General features: G+C 38.1%; 1 protein-coding gene across 15 annotated transcripts in view; it reads left to right on the forward strand.

Moving 5' to 3' along the window:
• Positions 1–19,592, forward strand: part of MYO3A (myosin IIIA) — a gene marked incomplete at its 3' end in the record, with an annotated part of 121,909 nt that overhangs the window by 51,304 nt on the left and 51,013 nt on the right. For 14 of the 15 annotated variants that reach the window (XR_014580551.1, XM_083826224.1, XM_083826225.1 and 11 more), the window contains 7 exons: positions 9,210–9,309; positions 11,606–11,722; positions 12,911–13,015; positions 13,100–13,183; positions 14,851–15,053; positions 17,331–17,429; positions 17,533–17,647. Coding sequence is in view for 14 of the 15 variants with exons in the window: in XM_083826224.1 (XP_083682350.1) it covers positions 9,210–9,309; positions 11,606–11,722; positions 12,911–13,015; positions 13,100–13,183; positions 14,851–15,053; positions 17,331–17,429; positions 17,533–17,647 (823 nt within the window). Of the gene's footprint in view, positions 1–4,957; positions 7,889–9,209; positions 9,310–11,605; positions 11,723–12,910; positions 13,016–13,099; positions 13,184–14,850; positions 15,054–17,330; positions 17,430–17,532; positions 17,648–19,592 lie in introns of those variants that run through there. The other variant, XM_083826219.1, reaches the window with a different exon arrangement.

The following is a 19,592-nucleotide window of genomic DNA, read 5'->3' on the forward strand; positions in this document are numbered from 1 at the left end:
GTTTCCAAATGGCTAGTGCTCAGAGAAAGATTCACCTCTTATAACTTCAGCTGACTGAAAAATGGGGTGTTTAATTTTGGGGACCCCCTGTAGAGCCAATGGAAAGCAAGGGACATCATGATTCACGTGTGGGACAAGACAGTCTTTAGAAGTGACCCCCCTTTTTCCAGTGACTCTAGATACAGATTAGCTTTCAGAAAGGTAAGGTTAGGGTAGGTGAATGTTTTGAGTTCTCTTACATTTCCGTGGTTGATGTTTAGTTTGAGTGTGCTAAAAGCGAGTAATTAACTTCTTGCAAGAATCAGATGCTACTGACTGAAACCACTAACAGTGGTACCAGGATTTGATTTGCAAATTAAAAAATATTTTATAAAATGTTTGTCTTATTGAGTAGATGTTTTCTTTTTTCTATTAGTATTTAGTAGTATCAATTCTGCATAAACCACTTGGCACCTGATGAATTTTATTTCAAACAAATGAAAATGTCTTGGCTCAATATTGCGATTAATTAAAAAAAAAAAATCCACTACACTAAAATAGTGTGTCAAATGTGAAATGCAGTAGAAGATTAGTATTGATATACTGCTGGTGTGATGTCTGCTGTGCTTCAAGGTAAATGATGATAGATATTTTTAAAATGGAACATAAAATCTAAAAGACATTTTGACATTATGAACTATATGGAAAAAAAATTACTAAAATCTGCCACATTTACTTTTACACATTTATTGTAACAATATATACGACAGTCTTCAGTTCTGATTTTGAAGAATTTTATGATATACTCTGTCATTTGAGGATAATAATAATAAATATATTTCTAAATATTTTTTCATGTTCAGGCTTTTTCAGACTCAGTGGAAGTGGATGTGAAATGAGCAGTAGTTTCTCTTTTCTGGCATTTCTATGAAAACCTATGCAGCTGACTTAAATTTAAGCCTCAGACTGGATTTGTATGTTCTGTATGGTACATACTTGACATTTGCTTAATCCAGAAAGATTCTGAAACTGAAATTAGCTTGTTAGATCGTGCTGAGCACTCAAACAATGCCCCAGACTTATATATGTATATTTATAAAACCCAGCACAATTAAATGTGGTAAAATAAATCCAAAACCCTAAGCAATATGAACTTAAATCCTGATAACACTTGTGACACTCATCCTTTCAATGCCTCAGTCATTTTTGAAAATCAGGCTTCTAAGTCAGTTGAGTATTTTGAGCTTTTTTACACATTTTGTAATACTTATGTTTTCTATTAAGTCCTATTCTTTGTTGTGTTTTTTTTTCTAAAACTCTTCATTTTTCATCAAGCAAATTACATGATCTTTCTTTTCCTATACAAGCCAAGCATAAAGAAAGTGGCCCAATTTGCTTGTGCATAGAGCAGTCAAATGGCAGAGGAGCAGAACAATCTGTTGGCACTTTCTCTGTCCTGTTTAGACTGTGGTTTTTTAACTGACTGCTCTTCACATGAAACAGAGTTTAAGGGAGTATATTACTATAAATCTCATTTGCATTGATTTAACTAAATCTATTGCTACCTGAGATTACTGAAGGTAGACTGCAAGTAAAAGTCACATTTTACAGTCACTGTACATATAGTCACTTCAGCTTTAATATGTTTATTGATATGTTTTTTAATATGTTTATTGGTTACATTTGTAGGAAGATTGCCTTTTGCTAGCAGTGAATGCATAAAAAGATTAGCCATCTCCCAGAAACAGCACGAATACCCATTGTAATATCTATTGTTATTCCTGTATAAGCAAGAACAGCAGTAATTGTTTTCCAGTCACTGCAATTGTAGTAAATATAACATTTCACTTTAGAAGAAACTAGAATCCCAGGCCTGGAAAGGACGTTAATATAGAACAGCATTGTTTTCTTCTGTTGAACAGTAAAACGATTGTACAAAGATCTCTTAATTCAGTCGTTGTACTTCTTAAAAAGTCTTTAAATCCAAATTTGATATATCTTCTGACCTTCGATCTGCACAGAGCAAATGGTGTAAGCAGAAGTCTGTGCAGAATTATCAAGTAAATCTCAGAGTCAAGACACAGGCTGTGTAATGACTAGTCACAGGGCTTTGTCTTAAAATCTCCTGGCTTTCTTTTCTTGATTAGTCTGTTCTGGGGCTGTTTGTACACTGCTGTGTTAGGGCCCTACTGTGGGATTCTTGAACTTTCACCAGTTGCTGGCAACTTTCTTTGTAATGCTCCATCCTGATCTCCATCTGTCTCTCTCAGTCCCTAATTTGAAGGCAAAGTTCTCCTGCTGGCTGTCACTGGGAGGCAGGTAGTTAAAGGGATGAAAGAACCCTTCCTTCCACTGAGTGGAGAAATCCTTCTGCTTGTGTAGTGTTATGTAAATGGGCATAGTGTATAAACTCAAGAAATTTGGCTGGTTCTGTGGTTCTGTGAAACTTGGTAGTGTTGGCTTAAAGCTGGAAGTAAGGAATCCAGTTATTTTCTCAATATGTGTTTCCTCTCCTCTTCAAATTACACTTTATTAATACTTTTTTTTTTTTTTACTAAAAAAGAAATGAGTAAAACCCTTGAAAATTAATAGCTGAGGTCCAGCCAGCCACTGGGTCTTCCCATGTCCACTATTCTTGTTTTCACTCAGTATCTAATCAACCACCCTTTTTGCCCAGCATGCCAATGTGTAATTTGGCTCTGATTGCCCCCTGCAGTGGCAGTTTGTTGTGGTTGTGATATTGTCTTGTTGCTTGCTAAATGTGCTGTTGGTATAGTTCAGGTAGAAGAGATCACGTTAGGTTATGTCGCATTCTCAGAGGTGTTTTTTTTTTGCAGAAGGCCAGATCCTCAGATAAAATATTTGTGTACCATGTCTGCTCAGGACGAGTTTATGATCTCTAGACGAGGTGAAGTCACCTTATAGTCACTCCCATTAGCGTCATTGTTCCTGAGGTATTTTCTAGCATTTAGCAGTCTTTGAGTTATTAGGGCATTGCACTAGGCTGTTTTATCAAAGGTGAACCTGGTTTTAGATAATTGTGCTGCATCCTTTCCAAACACCTAGCAAGAGAAACAGATCACAGAAAATAAGACAAATTCTACCATGAAGAAGCAGTAACCTCATTTGAGCCTTATCGTTCACTTTTGGGCACTGCTTAAGTTTCCACTTGATTTTAGCCAATCCCTCAATCACATACTTACATTTTTGTAAGTCACATTTATAGCCATTAAAAGTTATAATTACTGATCAAAATAATTATTAGAAATGAGTGCTGCAGCATATACCCAAAAGCTGTTCTAAAAATACACTTCTCACCAGGCCAATTGAGGGGAAAAAAAACTGCATTGTAAAGAGTTTTACTTTGCAACAGAAATAGCTGTCTTTGAAATGGCCTTCAAGAAGTGTCGCATTTACACCTGACAGTCAGGCTTGCAATACTTTCATCTTGAGTTGTTTGGCTCTCTTAATCTTGACTGCTTTTACAATAATCTCTGCAGAAATATGCAATGATTAGTACAACGTGTATTTCCTGGGAATTATGACTCATTCCAGAATGAGCTGTATATGGGAGGGTTATTCGCTGCACCTAGATTTCAGCAATCAAGTGGACCCCAATTATCTTTATATGCCCTCTAAATAAATGTGGGAAAGAGACTGGTTCTGCTGCAGAGTGATTCACAGCAAGGACTTTTGGCTGAGCTGAATTACTCTCCTAAGTGTTTGTCCTGCTGTGTTGACCATGTAGGGATGAAAATTCAAAAATACAGCTAAACAATTTAACTCTCTATTTAACTCTTTAACTCACTCTATTTAACTCTTTGGAAACTTCAGGGAGGTAACTTCATAGAAGTTCACGTACAAATGCTCAAAGAGGGTTGTCATTTTATTCACCAGTATTAAAAGCAGTGCCATATCATTTTCTTCCATGACTTTCCCTGAGTGACTGCCCAGACTCATGTCACTTATTTCTTAGGGGTTCTCTCGCTCTTTCTCTCTTTGACTCATCCTGCCAGTTGAAGCAACTGATAACAGCCCTTCAGGCTAAACTGTGCCGGGCAGAATGTAATGGAGAGTAGGAGATTGCCACACTAGCTTGAGGAAGGTAATATGAGGAACAGAGTAAGATAGCTCACACAGAGTACAGTACTGATTTGGTCAAACCCGTAGCAGAGCAGGGGATTAAACATGAGGCTTTGGAGTTCCAGACTAATCCTGGACCCCTTCAAGCCACTTCTTCCTCTCCTGTGGTTCAGAATGGGTTTTGTTGTGCCAGCAGGGTGTGTGTATTACTGCAGTGAGGATGCTCTTGTGTAGGTATCTGTGCTGCAAACTGCTCTCAGTCAATAAAGAGTTTCTGGCAACACAGGCCTTTGAATAAGCAGATCTCCAGTCCTGCGTGCTCCTAGGTAATACCCATCTCCATAGCTGAATAGGAATGTGGTTCCAGTCTCCTTCCATACAATTCAATGGACAGCAGTAATGCCTAAATGGAGAAAAATTTAACTCCTGATGCAAAACAGGAGAAATGAGTTCCTCCTGCATTTAGGAGACTCCCTTAAAGTAATTCACAGTCGCATCAGTACACTTGCTCAGCAACTCATTTCTCCTGCAGGTGGGATACCTCACCAGGCATTGCTCACTTTTGGAGCTTCCCCATTGCCTTCTCAGCATAGTTCTGAATGTAGAACATGGGCCCGACTCATGAGGGCAATAAAGAACCAATCCAAAACAAATATTACAGATATCTTATTTACTCTGTTAAGAACACACATTTTTTCCTGAAATTTGCCAGGGATACAGCCATTTCTTGAGCCTACTACAAAGAGCCAGTAATCTACATGTTTGCAGGGAATGGTAAACCAGCACAGAGCGGCAAACATTGTACTGAGCCACACATGACCCAACTGGCTGGGCATGGGCCACCTCTGAATGAAAAGTCCCGGAGCTCTGCTTAGCAGCAGTGTGCTCTCAGCAAGATTGCGTAAGTCTGAGCACGGCTCTGAGTGGAGCTGGTGCTGTGCAGTCACTTAGACATAGAGGGAGCGCAGGTCTGTCGGCAAAGCATTGTGCACATGCAGTTGGAATCTATCAGTACATTCTTCTAAATTCAGATTTTGCATAGATAGAAGACTAGTTTTATTTAAGTGTATTTCACCAGATACATCCATTGCAGACATAATTTTGATTTTAAATGTGAATTAACATTGCTTTTCACAGCCTTTAGAGAAACAGAATCACCAGCAATGACAGATCCTATACAGATTTCTCTGTGTTGCTTCTTTTCTGTTTGACACTTTTAATGATATTTGTAACAGCTGGGAGGTGTACAGCTGTTACTACCTTCATGTTACAGGAAACCTGATTATTTTTAGTTTCTTCTTTACACCCAGACTAAGGCCAGTCCTTTTCTTGTCACTTCTTAGACTGTAGATGATTCTCCAACCAGTTTCGGCAGAGAGTTCAGCAGGGCATCGTGAGTCACACTTCCCTTTTCATGGTATTTTTGGAACTATCAGAAATCTTTTAAATGCATTCTGACAACGTGAAGAAGAAAAAGCTGCAGTTCCCTCACTTTGATTTAACTGAATCTTGAAAGACAAGAATGGGGGGAATGTGAAGGAGGACACACAGGAACAATGCTGCCTAGACTCATTTTTGTGTTCATTCTGGGTTGATGTTTCTGGTCTTTAGCTGCTTCAATTGCTTGCTGAGCATGGCTGTGAGATCTAATGCCTCCAACAAATAATTTCTGAACAGAACAGAGAAAAGTGCTTATTTTGGTTCATCATGTTGATGTGCATGATGGTAATGAAATTTCAGCGTAGATGTCAACAGCACTGATGTGGTTTTTTTTTGAGTGGTTGCAGTTTTAGCAAGTGAAGCAGTATAACTGCCCTTGAGGGGTCTGTGCCCTTTGACTACAAAACAGGAAAATATTGTGTTCTGCAAATCTGCTGCTCTGCTGTACTCTGAGAATGGGAAATATAATCTGGTTTAACAAGCACTACTGTTCTCATAATGTCAGCTGAAGAGGATTACATGAGAATCAATTTTATGTAATTAAACTCCTCTGGCATAAATAAAAATTGTTTTCTTAAAAGAAAAAAAAAAAGTTACGAAAAGAAAAGGCTCCATGACTACAGCATTCCCCTCTCCCTTCTTGCAGGGCAGCTGTTAACTTCCTACGTTAAATGAAAAAGGTAATTGAAACAAAACTTGGGAAATATCACACTCTCACTGATGCACAGCAACATCTTCCTGTATCCAGTGTTTAAGAATTCCACCAGAAATGGAAAACATAACTTAATAGATGTCTTGTTTTGGGTTGCTCTTTGGCGATGGATAAAACAGAACAGCAGAGCTTGACACAGTACTGCAGTACTGCGGTTCCCACACCTTTCCCTCATGTGCATGTTGATAAGTCTTTCTCAAAGCCATGGTGATATTAGATGCATCCTCTGGACATAAAATGACCTTCTTGCAGGAACAAAGGAGAAATTGCTTCAGCTGCCCAAACTTAAATTTTCAAATGAAGAGGATAAATAAGAGGAAGTATAAATAGAAAAAGCCCGGCTTACAAAGAAAAGTGGTTTCTGTGGAGGGGGTGGGATTTTGTCTGTACCTCTGGCTTTGAATGCAGTAATATCCTTTAATGGTAAATGGAAATCAAGCATTGGCAGACCATGCAAGGCTGAAGAGTCAATTTAAAGTTTAATATTACCACGGTCTTTTTAATATAACCTGGGGGTACATAAAACCAAAAGTTGTCTCAGAGTGTTATTGCAAGGATACAGTACTAACAGGACAGCTCTTGCAGTACAGATGGGTTCCAAAGGAAAGGGAAGAAAAGATGAGATCCAGAAGATGTTTAATTGCTTTACATCAGGTCCATCCCTTTCAATGCTGCTTGCTTGTGTGTTTTCTGCTTCAAGATGTTTAACTACATGCAAAATTACAGCCCAGTTATGGATTTATTGCAGCAAAAGTTCCTTTTGTTTCTCCCAAAGAGATACACTGTCCTCTTGCATCTCTCTGTCTATTTGCACAGCTTATGTGGAAATAGGCACATGCATTGCATGTCATGTGTTGCACGGTAGTAATAAGGCTCTGTTACTGGATTGTGTAGAAGTCCCATTGCTTTTTCCCCTCCATGTAATTCAGCTTCACCACCGTCATTACAGCTGGGTCTACAGTCTATTTGGCCTCTAGTAAATACTGACGGAAAGAACTCATTTGGAAGTGGATTGCTTTCCTGCGCAGGTCCAGGGTCCTAATGACAGTTTGAGAGTAGTCTGCAAAATATCCAGGTGTAAAACTGGCAAAATTTGCCTCCTGTCCTTCATCAGTGCAGCGCAGATTCTGTTGATCCATGTTGTTCATTGTGCTTTCCGGACGGTGAGCCTCCTACTCACGGCCTTAGGTACTGGGTTGTGATATTGGGACAAAGACCATGAAACTGTGATGGCTCTTGCAATGAAGTCTGACATGTTCATGTCTGAATCTTAAGGTTGCAGAACTAGTCATCTGTAGTGGCTGGGAAACTCCTGCCTTTGTGCTACGGACAAAGGAAAGGCTCCAGTGATAGCAGACACCTGCCTGAGAGAGGAGGAAGCTGCTCTATTACTGGCACCTGGGTGAGGACAGGCCGCTCTCTCACCCTCAGAGAGTGATCATTACACACAAGAGAAGCTGAAAGAAGTGCTAGATGAAGTGCACTCATGCCTGCACTTCCATCATTCAGATCTTGATTACGCTTACAGTTTGGGAGGGCATCATTTGCCCATTTCTTCCAGCCCCTCTTCAGGCCTGGCAATCAACAAATAATGCCAAGTGGTGCCTGCTTCACTTTCTGCACCTGCATCCCTGCCAGCAGACAGCCTGTGTGAACCAAACTAGTACCCATGAAGTAGGTGATGTTTGGGGAGTGGGTGCAGTCTGTTATCTGCAGTAAATCTTACTGTGAGAGTTCAGAAGATTCTTAGCTTGCCCTGTCAGTGTGATGTTTATTCATTCTAGTTTTCCATATTGGTGTAGCTGCCTCTTTCTCCTGTCAGTGGACTGCTCACTGTTTATTAAAGGTCTTGTCTGGGTAGAAAACATGTCTGCTTTTACTCGTGCCAAATGTCAAAATTAAGCGATTACCCTGATCTTGTTTGGAGTTGAGGTAAAAAGTGATTGTGTTTCAAACAACACACTTTCTCTGCTGTCTCAGTTTACCAAAGTATATGTTCAAGGGGAGTGAGATCGTATCAGGAGATTCAATTTGCTTAGTAGTCTTCTGTCGTATTGCACATTTTTGATTTAGTTTGTGAGCTCTGCTGTTACTTATCCAGTGTCCCTTTCCCCGATTTTCCCCCATGTCATGGAGCAAGTATAATTAATGTAAATTGTAAATCTCATGTTTATTGCTGTATTCACTGAGTTTAGCAATGCCTTTTCTCTTGGATAGAAAACAGTCCAACTTGGGGGGAATGTTCTTGCAAATTTCTGTAAGACTACATAACTTTTTTATTTTTGATTAAAAGAGAGAAGAAATTTTAAAATAAACTTTATTGAAGTTTAATCCTGATAAAAAGAAGATTTGGAGTTTTGAAATCCTTCTTTATTTTTTACATTTTTTTTCCTGTAGAGTCCAAGAAAATTATTCTGGGTCAGGATGTATTTTGCATATTCCAGTGGTTCTGTAGCACTTTGCTCAACAGTGCGACCATCTCAGCCACGCTTTAGAGCACTGTCATTACTAAGCTAGATATGTTATCATCCTGAATGCCTTTTCTGCATCATTTTTGCCATATTATTTCATCATACACCCCTGGTTTTGTCCTATCCATAATGTTTATGTGGGTCATTTTTCTTTTTAAAGGCAAGTGCTAGAGTTTGACTCTCATATCCTTTATAAATATATACATATTTTTTTTTTTTTCTGTACTGCATAGCTCCAGTCCTGCATCTGATGTAGTCATGTGATCAAGTGGGGGATGTTACAATGAAAAAGTGCTTAATGGTATCAATTGTGGGATCAGACTATAAATTTTTAATTCTCAAATACAGATGTGTTTTACTAAAAAAAAAAATAATCCTGTCCTGCTTTTCAAACATCCATGTGTTTGAGTTTGGAGGAATGGAAAGCTGGAATATTTTGGCTGAATTGCTGTTAAGATGGTTACAGATGCAAGATCTATTCTGTGTTTCCTTTCATCAAGAAATTGTATGTCTGTCTTTTCTAGGTTTGAACGTATTCATACAAAGAAAGGGAACTACAGTAAGTCACTAGTTTCAAACCAAGAAGAGGTAGATGATTTAGCTACCTTGGAGGTACTGGATGAGGTAAGAATGTCCTTTCTCATGTTTTCCTGAAGAAGTGTAATCAGGTACTAAAATACAGTGATGAACTTAATGTTCAAGTTCATATATATTAACACATTTCAATTGTGTAAGTGTGCAATAGCATTTTACCAGTATATGACAAACATTTTAAATGAGATTTTTTGTGTCCAGAGTGGTTCCAACTCCATGCTAAAACCTCCACTGCAGTCAAAGCCTCGGACTGAGCAGTGTAGTAGCACCATTTGATTTACTGGATCTGTATCACTGGATTTTATTCCAGCTAAATATGTAGTCTGCCATGATATGTTAACCTGAAATTGATCCAGGTCCAAGAACAAGCATGTTCTCATCTGTTGCTTGGACATCTAGAGTTGTCCTAGACTACCTTACTGTGGCTGGGTTCTCTCTGACTTATTTTGGTATGGAGATGCATTGATATCAATTTACGTCAGCTGAGGCTCTGACCTGTCAATGCTTTCTGTTGAACTTTTGACTCAGTGGTTGATAGGAATCTCACTGGTTTGTCAAAGGTCAGAAGTGACTCCACGATATGCAGGGAAGCATGCGTAAGGAAGGAGGGAAATCTGTTGTGTTTATAGCATAAGTTTCAAAACCCCAAACAAGAATCAGGCACAGCACATTATCTGCAGGTCATAGAGGCCATCAGTAGGTGTAAACAAGCTGTCATTTTTCCTTTACCAGGCTGTTCATAGGCTGGTGCATACTATAATTCACATCCTCTTATCTATAAGATTTCTCTGGTACATTGTATCTTTGTCAGTCCAGAATACTAAATGTGGCTCTTGAGCTGGTAAGTTACCTGAAGTGAACAGCCCATGGAACTTCTTCCATCATCCAAGAGCTTAGTAATAGTAGCTTAATGTTTAGGTAATGTAATTGAGCTAATCCAGACTTCATCTGCTTCACAAAGCTCAGTTTTAAGCATTTTTGTATTAGGTATAGTCATATGCTATCAATACTGCTTTTTGTCTTTGGCAATGAAGTGTATAAAAAGTCTAAGCAAAAGAGAAAACAAAACAAAACAAAAACAAAAAACAACAGACGAGCTGGAAGTGTATCCCATCTCCTCAGAGGTGAAACATTCTCAAGAAAGTCCTCTGCACAAGCTGATCCAGTTTATAACCTCTTTCATATATTAATGGCAGCTTCATAGAACTCCTCAAACTTCCCTTCCAGTTAAACAACCCCATCAAAAGGGCATAACAGGAGGCCTTCTAGAATTTTGGCTATAGTTGCAAGAAATAACTTTAAAAATGACAGAAATTGCACTGAAAAAAAAAAATAATAATCTGTTAATCTGTTAAATCTGGCGATGGCCAAAAGCAAGGTACCAAAGACAAAAAGGGAAGAGTTTTTCAAGTCAGTGGAAAACCAGGGTTTTGTTCTTATATTTTCCTGTGAAAGGAATGCAGCCTCTTCAGCTGCTAAGACTTCAGGTTTGAAGTGCATTAAGCATAACACAATACACAACACTGTGAATAGATGGAGGGAAAGCAATTCTTTTTGTAGTCCCCTGCTGCTTTTGGTTCTCTTCCAGAGGGAATAGGGTCTTAATATTTTCATATATAACTCAGTATAATCTCAAGGCTGGTTTGAATTTCTTCAGCCAGATGTATGTTCTGTTTTGATTGGAAATCTAACCAGGCACTTTACATGCCCAGCTATGTATGTAGAAGCTGTTTAGGGTAAGTTTGTCAAGGAAATAGTTATGCCAGTACGGGGGCTTTGTTTTTTTCTTGGATCAGAGAGAATTGTCTTTGCAGGAGCAAAGAACAATCACAGTAGAGACTGGTTGATAATATAGGAAGATACCTGTTTGCTTTTGTTAACAGCATCCAAACAGTTGAATAACTGTGTCCTATCCTAACTGAGAGTAACGTTAGAGCAGCTGTAATGGCAGTTATGAATTCAAGCATATGGCTTTTGCTTGATGAGTTACATGAAGCTGTAGTGTTAGAAATTAACATGGGATTGTCGCATGAAAACCTTTGATTAATTAAATTAAAGCACTACTTATTAACTAATTTTTCTACAGCCATTTGGGGATCTGTAAATGTGTATTGTTCAAAGGGAGACTGGACACAAATTATGAATGCCAGGGTGTTTGAAAGTATTACTTCTGATCAAGATCATTTGTATTCCTTACCATTAATGCCTTCCCTCTCTTTTCTACTCACTCATTGTAACTATATAAATGTTTTGTACATTTTCCTAATATTCCTAATATTCTTTTTTTTTTTCCTGTGAGTCAATGTTCCTATTCTTTCTCCATCAGAATACAGTAACAGAGCAGTTGCAGAAGGGTTATGCCAAGGATCAAATCTACACATATGTTGGGGACATTCTCATCGCTGTCAATCCATTTCGGAACGTAGACATTTATTCTTCACAGGTGTGAAAATCTAGGTTTGGTTCTTTTTCACTAGCACTGATTTCCATTAAAGTATAAATGTTCATGTTAAATATAAAGTAAGACCATTCTTGAGATTTGCTTCAGTTTGCTCTGAAAAACAGAATTAGAATACAATAGTTCCTTCGACTGCATGTTGACACACATCCCTATCATGTTGAATTTCAGCACTGAAATGAGAAACTCAAAAAAAATTTATCTCAGGTATCTTTATGTCTATAGTGTAGATCATGTCTACATCATATCTTAGGTGCAGATAGCTACATCCGAGCAAGTCACACATTTTAATCACTGAATGTAAATGAGATTTTTAGGTCATTGTTCTTTTAATGACTTTCAACATTAATTCTAGGATGAAATAAATTCAACTCAAATTCATGAGATTTGTTGACTAGACCACCACTGAGTGTAAAAACTGCCATGGACAGTTAGTTTAGAAGTAATATTTGTACAGATACATGCACTAATATGGCTGAATCTTACCCCTTTTGTAGAAGAGAGCATTCCTCCTCCTCCAGTTCCTGTGGAGAACTTCTGTACCTAGGTAAATGGTTGGAGGTAGGAGCTGCGAACATTTCCTCCCAGGACAGCTAGGGAAGCCATAGCTATTTAATTGATCATACAGTTCATAAAGCAACACAGTAAAATTTTAACTTTTGTGAATTTGCCCCCCTGCTCAACACAGTAAAATTTTAACTTTTGTGAATTTGCCCCCCTGCTATACAAAGGGAACAGACATGAAATCTGGGTAACACAATAATTTGTAGTTATTAATTATCAGTTACTGCAGGTACGGGAACAATCTTCTCTTATGTTTAGCCATCAATATTATGCAGAAGAACAAAGAGGATGTAAAGTATAATTTCATTATAAATGAAATAAATAAGTAGGTGCTTTATATTTGGCAACACTAAATTTGTTCTAATAATTTGAGTTTCACAGCATAGGGCTGACATCATGCAAAATTGTACTTCATCTTTTTTAGTAGTTCTTATAGTTCTAAATACAGATTCATGGTATAGTGAGTGCAGTAACAACTCACTCAGGAAGCTTTACTGCTGGTAACCTCAGCATGGTGTCTACTAATTTGAGAATAGAACTAAACTCCGGTAAGTGCAAAAAGAGATGTTAATGGGACACAGTTAATGTTTTCATTTTTCTTACACTTAGCATTCCAAACTGTATATTGGAGCTAAACGGACTGCCAACCCTCCTCATATTTTTGCTGTTGCTGATATAGGTTATCAGTCCATGGTGACATACAACTCCGATCAGGTAAAGATGAGATGACTTACTTACATCTTTTGCTAGGCTGAGAGATACGTAATGCACTAAGACTCATGCTCTTGTTCTCTGCAGTGTATTGTAATTTCTGGAGAAAGTGGAGCCGGCAAGACACAAAGTGCCCATCTTCTAGTTCAGCAGCTCACTGTCCTGGGAAAGGTATGTTTCAAAGGGGATGCCTTGAAGGCTTTGATATCTTAGGCCTAATTGAATGACTGAACCTGGGGGCAATGCGCTGGTAGGGGGCCAAGACTGTAATACGTTTTCCAAAAAGCTCCTGTAAGGCCAGATTGGAACCTGGTGCTGATCCATCTAGCCCTTTCTCTCTCCTGAAGTAGGTCACACAGAAACATTTCAGGGATTCTGCAAGGAAGCATTCCCTGCAGTGAGGGCCTGTCCTTGTTTAACTGTCTATCTTCAAATCACCCAAACTGCGTTACATAAAATGATCTAGCCTTTCACTTTCAACCACAACCAGTTTGCTGTCAGTGGGACAGTCATTCAGGGAAGTGACCACACTAATTGGACAAATAGAATGTCATTTTTGCATTTCCCAAGTGCAAAAGCAAGCAAAACAAAATGACCTATTGGTGTGATGCAATGCAGCAGTAGGCAGATGGCAGCAGCAGTAGACATTGATCCTAAAAGCAGACTAGCCATCTCAGAATGATGGACCACAGAAATAGATTAGCTCTATTGTCATTATGATCATACGTATATATATGATATATATATATATATGATTCATATGATTGTGTTATCACTTCCAGCCAGACATTAGTTCAGCAGAATGCTGTATTGTGACAGGTTTCACACTATATACCTGCCTTTTTTTTCCATACAATTTACATAGGAATGGCTGTGCTGACGATATGTCTACTTATTCACAAGTACAGTGGACAGCCAAGTATGTGTCAGCTTGTGAAAGTCTAGTGTGTCAAACGCTAGCTGTATATGTGGGATGGCACAGTCAATTTGAGAAGAAAGACTTCATCTACTGATTCCATTGCATTTTGATGCTTTTTTGAGTTAGCAGGACTATGTTTCTTAGAGATCCAGGCAAGGCAGGGTACCTATGCACCTGATGAGGAAAATTAATTGGTCAGTGTGATTGATGAAAACTCAAAGACTGTTTTTGTCCATACTAGGTGAAATCTTGTTCACTCTGAAATCATTTACATTCCTACTCCTATGAACCCCCTCAGTGGAGGTATGGCTACATGTTTAAATGGAGGTTTGTGCTCAGGTGGTCACGTGCGAGCTAGCTTTAATGTCGTTCATACAGTTGCAGCTGGAGTGAAAATGAGGAGGACATGGTTCAACACTTACATAGGTATAATCTGTAGTTGCTAGCCTGTGCCACAACACCTTCACTACTTTTTTCATGTACGCTAATGAGTCAAGGTAACACAGGTGTGAGATGTGCCTAACCTTGTTACAGATACAGTTTGAGCTGTTCATTCACTGTAACAAAGCTGCAAGAAGATCAGATAGGTGGCTAAATAAATGACATACAGCACCCCTATTTGTTCATTCTTGTGCAGAAATTTATGCCCAGGCTTGAAGTATTGAAGTAGCCTCCTTGAGATCATGTGCATGAATCTAGGCCTATGAGTAAGCATTGTTTTATATTCTGTTCGCTCAATGACAGGAAAAAAGGAAGAACTGCCTTCAGTCCTTCCTTTCTCAGGCCCATATGCAACAAACAGTCTGAAGTACACAAAAGTCACATTTCATGGTACCAACTAGATGAGGAAAGAAGCATTTAAGAAGGAATGTATTTGAATGATTTTTTTTCATTTTAAGCAATATCTTTTCATATCTAGGCTAATAACAGGACTCTACAGGAGAAGATCCTCCAGGTGAATAACCTTGTAGAAGCATTTGGAAATGCAGGCACTATCATCAATGATAACTCCAGCAGATTTGGAAAATACTTGGAAATGAAATTCACTTGTGGTGGCACTGTAGTAGGAGCTCAGATTTCAGAGTACCTCCTTGAAAAATCCAGGGTTGTCCACCAGGCAGTGTAAGTATAAAAAGTGTATTTGACCTAATTGGGGTTTACAGAGAAGGCCTACAATACAGGAAATTGTTTCAGGACAAAACACAAAGAAGAATAAGGTACTGTGAGGTTTTCATTGTTGTTGTTTTGTGTATTTGTTTATATATATATATAAGTCTCTTTTATATATTTTTATATATATAAATGATATATGAATAACTTACAGATCTCTAAGTTAACTGAAAACTACTCCCAGTATTTTTTTCATTATTTCTTGGGTTATTTAAACAAATCCCATAAAGATTCGTATGTCATATATAAACAGAATGTTAGAATATTTAAAGAATTAAAAGCTTTCTAGTGGTTCTGTTATACATTTCTTTGTGGAAGTTTGAAGTAAATGTTTAGTATTGTACTAAGTACATGATTTCGATTTAATTCCTCTAAGTTTCTTCTTGTCTTGTAGATATTTTTTTGCAAACTGTTTGTTTTCTGTTTTGGAGCATCTAGTAGGATCTGGTTTATACAGGGTTATAGACCAAATACAGTAGAGATCCAACTCTGTTGTGTGTGTATATCTCATAATATAAAATAACAGAAAAATTAAATGGTCTCTGCATTGAATTAAAATCATTGAAATTTATTTTCTGTCCTAATATGTAGCACATTCAGGTAAAAAATATTTTGCCAACTCTATTTCTGTCATCATAACAATAGAAAAGACAGAGATTGAGACAAGGAATCTTGTCACTGTTGTAAATTTTTCTCCTTACTGATCTTTTCTCATTTTTACATTTTTTGTAGTTCTGCATGACCTTGTTGTCTGTTGTATATTGTGATATGAAGGACTTCTAAGTCCCACTGGCACTGTTTTAATAAATAATTTAAAGTTAGATGCAATTTTATGAAATGCTGTTTTCTTTCCCCAGTTGAACATAAACACAGAAACTACTTTTTCAGAATAAAATTTGCTTTTCCCTAAAATACCTTTTTTTTTTCAAACTGTTATTTATTTATTTATTTTCTGTCACTGCCCGTTGGTATTTATATTTAGCCACATGCTGAGACAGGAAGTCAGCAAACCATTTAGGTGCCTCAAATGCACTTTAGGTATGTGTGTAGTTATCTGAATTCACAGGAAAATGCCACTGAACATAGCATGAGAATCACTGTAGGAGGTTAATGCTTGAAGCACGAACTTCCAAGGGTGCCTGAAGTTGTTTGTGCTGAGCAGTGCTCTCCTCTTTGCTGAGCTGTCTGGGTGGCTAGTCCATACGGCCATGCCAGTGCAGAGAACTGGAATTCTGGTACCCGCATTGCATGGGCAGTCTGTTCTGCTCTTCTGGGAGAGCATAACTAAGAAACATGGAGGGAGATCTCGGAACGATTTTTTGCAGAAAAGCAGTGTTTAATTACCAAGGAAGTGGAAGACCCAAACTCCAGACCCATTTCAAATCCAGAGATTTCGAACCTGTGTCTCCCACAAGAGAATACACAAACCATCAGGACACGCTGAGCTTTCACAGAATGTTCCAAGTGCGGCTCTGCAACCCAACGGTCAAGGCACGGGGAAGATACGAAGATCTGCTCATGCTCCTTGAATTGATTTTTTATTTTCCTACTGGTGACAGTCCACAGTAAAATACACAAAATAAGTTGGCACCAAACTCTGATTTAGGCACCTCTATGCAGGGAGCAGCACACTGGGCTCTGAATCCATGTCACAGAACCATGTAGTGATGCTCCTGAGACACAAGCCTCAGCTCTTGCAGAAGCCAGCAGTTTGAATACAATTCCTTTCTGCTCTTTCATAGTGAGTGATTTGGCCATCTCAGAGTTCAGTGGTGGCTGTGAATTTCCACGTAAGCATCCATTTCCTGCTCAGAAGATGCACAGGAATCTTGTCCGTGCAAATAAGCCTTCTGTCCCGGGTTTGGGCACCTAACTTATAGGCAGTGTTCCAAGTCATAAGGCTCTTTGCTGAATGTCTGCCTATGGGTTTTCTTGGTTCATGGCTAAAGGACTCAGCAAATATATTTGATTAAGTTAATCAGGAGTGTACAGCTCTCCCTTGGTCAGAAAAAAAATATTTGAATATTTGTTAATGAAAGTTAAGCAGCCCATGTGATGCGGGTGGCTAAGCAACATGAATTTGGGTAATAAAAACTCTTTTAAAGTCTTCTGTCAATTTGTGTGAACCTTGCCTGTTACTAAAATAACATTTAACACTAGCATAATATATCATCAATAAATGTAACATAGTTAAATTACTAAACAAGTTTGTTCCTTCTATTGTTTCAGAGGAGAGAAAAATTTCCATATTTTTTATTATATTTATGCTGGTCTGGCAGAAAAGAAAAAACTGGCACATTACAAATTGCCAGAATATAGACCTCCCAGGTAATACAGTTTATTTTTACATAAATTGATTACTAAGAAGTGTGGTGGTGTTGAATTATTGTCCTCATTTAAATTCTAACTCTGTATATGTCAACTCTTCCAGATATCTGCAAAATGATCATTTCAGAATAGTGCAAGATTTTATGAACAATAGCTTTTATAAGTCTCAGTTCGAATTAATTGAACAGTGCTTCAAAGTCATAGGTTTTACACTGGAGGTGAGTGCTGATAACCCTTTTAAAATGAATTTTAATGACTTCTTTAAGAAGGAAAAGCTTACAAAAATAATTCAAATAATCATCCTTGTTATTTTCTTACTTTAGCAGTAGTGTGTTTACATTTAATGATAATACATGGTCAAATTACTGTTATATTGCTACATTTAAATTTTTAAGGTTTCAAGGCACTGATAAACTAATAAAATGGTGTTAGTCAACAAGACTTTGAAATCAGCTGAGTAATTGGGAAAAAAATCTTTTGCAAACTAAATGCATACAAAATGTTGTAACTGTTTATTAGCCTATCATTTTAGGGCTGTGAATATGAGTCTCATCCCTGCTTTAAGATGATGTCCGTGGTGAGAGTTCTAAAAATTCACTGAGTTTATCTGATTTTTGATGAATTCAATAAATTTTCACTACTCCAGGGGCAAAGTTGAGTGAAGTTTTTACATCCCTTTAGAGTGAATCTGATCACTGAACATTAACTGAAACCATTCTTTATCATCTCATATCATTGCTCTGCTGGCTACTAAACCCCTCTTATCAGGTTGTTTCTCATGTAATTGTAGTAAAAAACAGGCCTTTTTGTTTATAAAATAGGATGCAAGGGAAGGAAACCCCATTCTGCACCCTAGTTGTCTCCTCTTAGAAAAAACAGTGCATCATGGCTGTAGTTTACCACTGACTTTATTAATCACAAATAGGAGTATGATCTATACAATATCTGTGAAATATAGAACTAGTGCTGCAGAATGGATATATGTTTTAGTTTCTTTAAAAAAACATATGTTTTAAGGAGCTTTCCACAGAAGACTATTCATTTGAAAATTTCTATTTTCCTCAATGTGAGTATTTGAATAGCTAGCAGAACATATTTATTCATCTATTCTGTTCATCTATACTCCTTTTGCATTAACAAATGCAGTAACAGCAGAGTTCACAGTCTTTCTCCGCTATGTGTTTATTCACAACTGCACTTAGTAATATCACACATCCTTTCACACCTGTACTTCCAGTGTTCCAGAAGCAGCCTGGGAGGATATGCACCGTTCAGCACTGATAGCAGTTTTATCGCAACGCCAAAGACCTTGATAAGCCCTAATTAATGCCATGTAAAGCAGGAAGTTTGTTCTTGTTACAACTTCTTTTGTTCACTTTGATAGACTGAAACAATAGTGCTGATCATCCAGAAGAAGAGATCTTCTTTACATATTGAAGTTTCAGTCGCAGCTATGTCACTGGCTGCATTGTTCAGGTCTAGCATGCATCTTCACTTCATTAACTCAGTGAGCCACGATGAGCTTAGTCTGTAAAGAACCATCTACATGTAGATTCCCTACAATTTCCAATGTAGGTTGAGTAGAATAAGCAATCTGTGGTTACATTTGAGCCCTATCTACGACAGTCTGTCTCACATTCTCTGCAGGGTGAATTAGCCTGTCTGAGGCTATGTCTGCAAGAGTGAAGGAATACAGAAGTCTTTCTCTGTTGAGGTTTTGATATGGGACACAAGGAAACTGCAGGGAACCAGCTCTGGTGTCCGTGTAGATCACTCAAGAACTGCCAAGGGAGCATTACGTTGCCTGTTTCTGCATCAGGTAGCAGAGAATGATGCCAGCAGGGGAGGGATGATTGACTTGTTTCCAAATGGTGGCAAAGGTCTGATGAGTACTTGGACTGGGTTTGCATAAAGCTTCCTAACACTTCCAAGTAAACTCAGGGTGTCCACACCACCCTCTTTGTGGAGCGATGGCTATTGCCAGAAATCAGTGTGTGTGTGCAGGGACAATTTCATTTCATTGAGGAAAAAGATACTGTAAGACAGTGAGTTCCTTTTCTAAGTTCACTTCTTAGTAATGCAGCGTTAAGCTTTGACATTCATCCCAGTGCAGAGAAAGATCAATATATATGCATGTTCTGTGTTTCATTAGCAGAAAACATT

The sequence above is a fragment of the Anser anser genome (genome assembly GCF_964211835.1).
Source record: "Anser anser genome assembly, chromosome: 2".
NCBI classification, from domain to species: Eukaryota; Metazoa; Chordata; class Aves; order Anseriformes; family Anatidae; genus Anser; species Anser anser.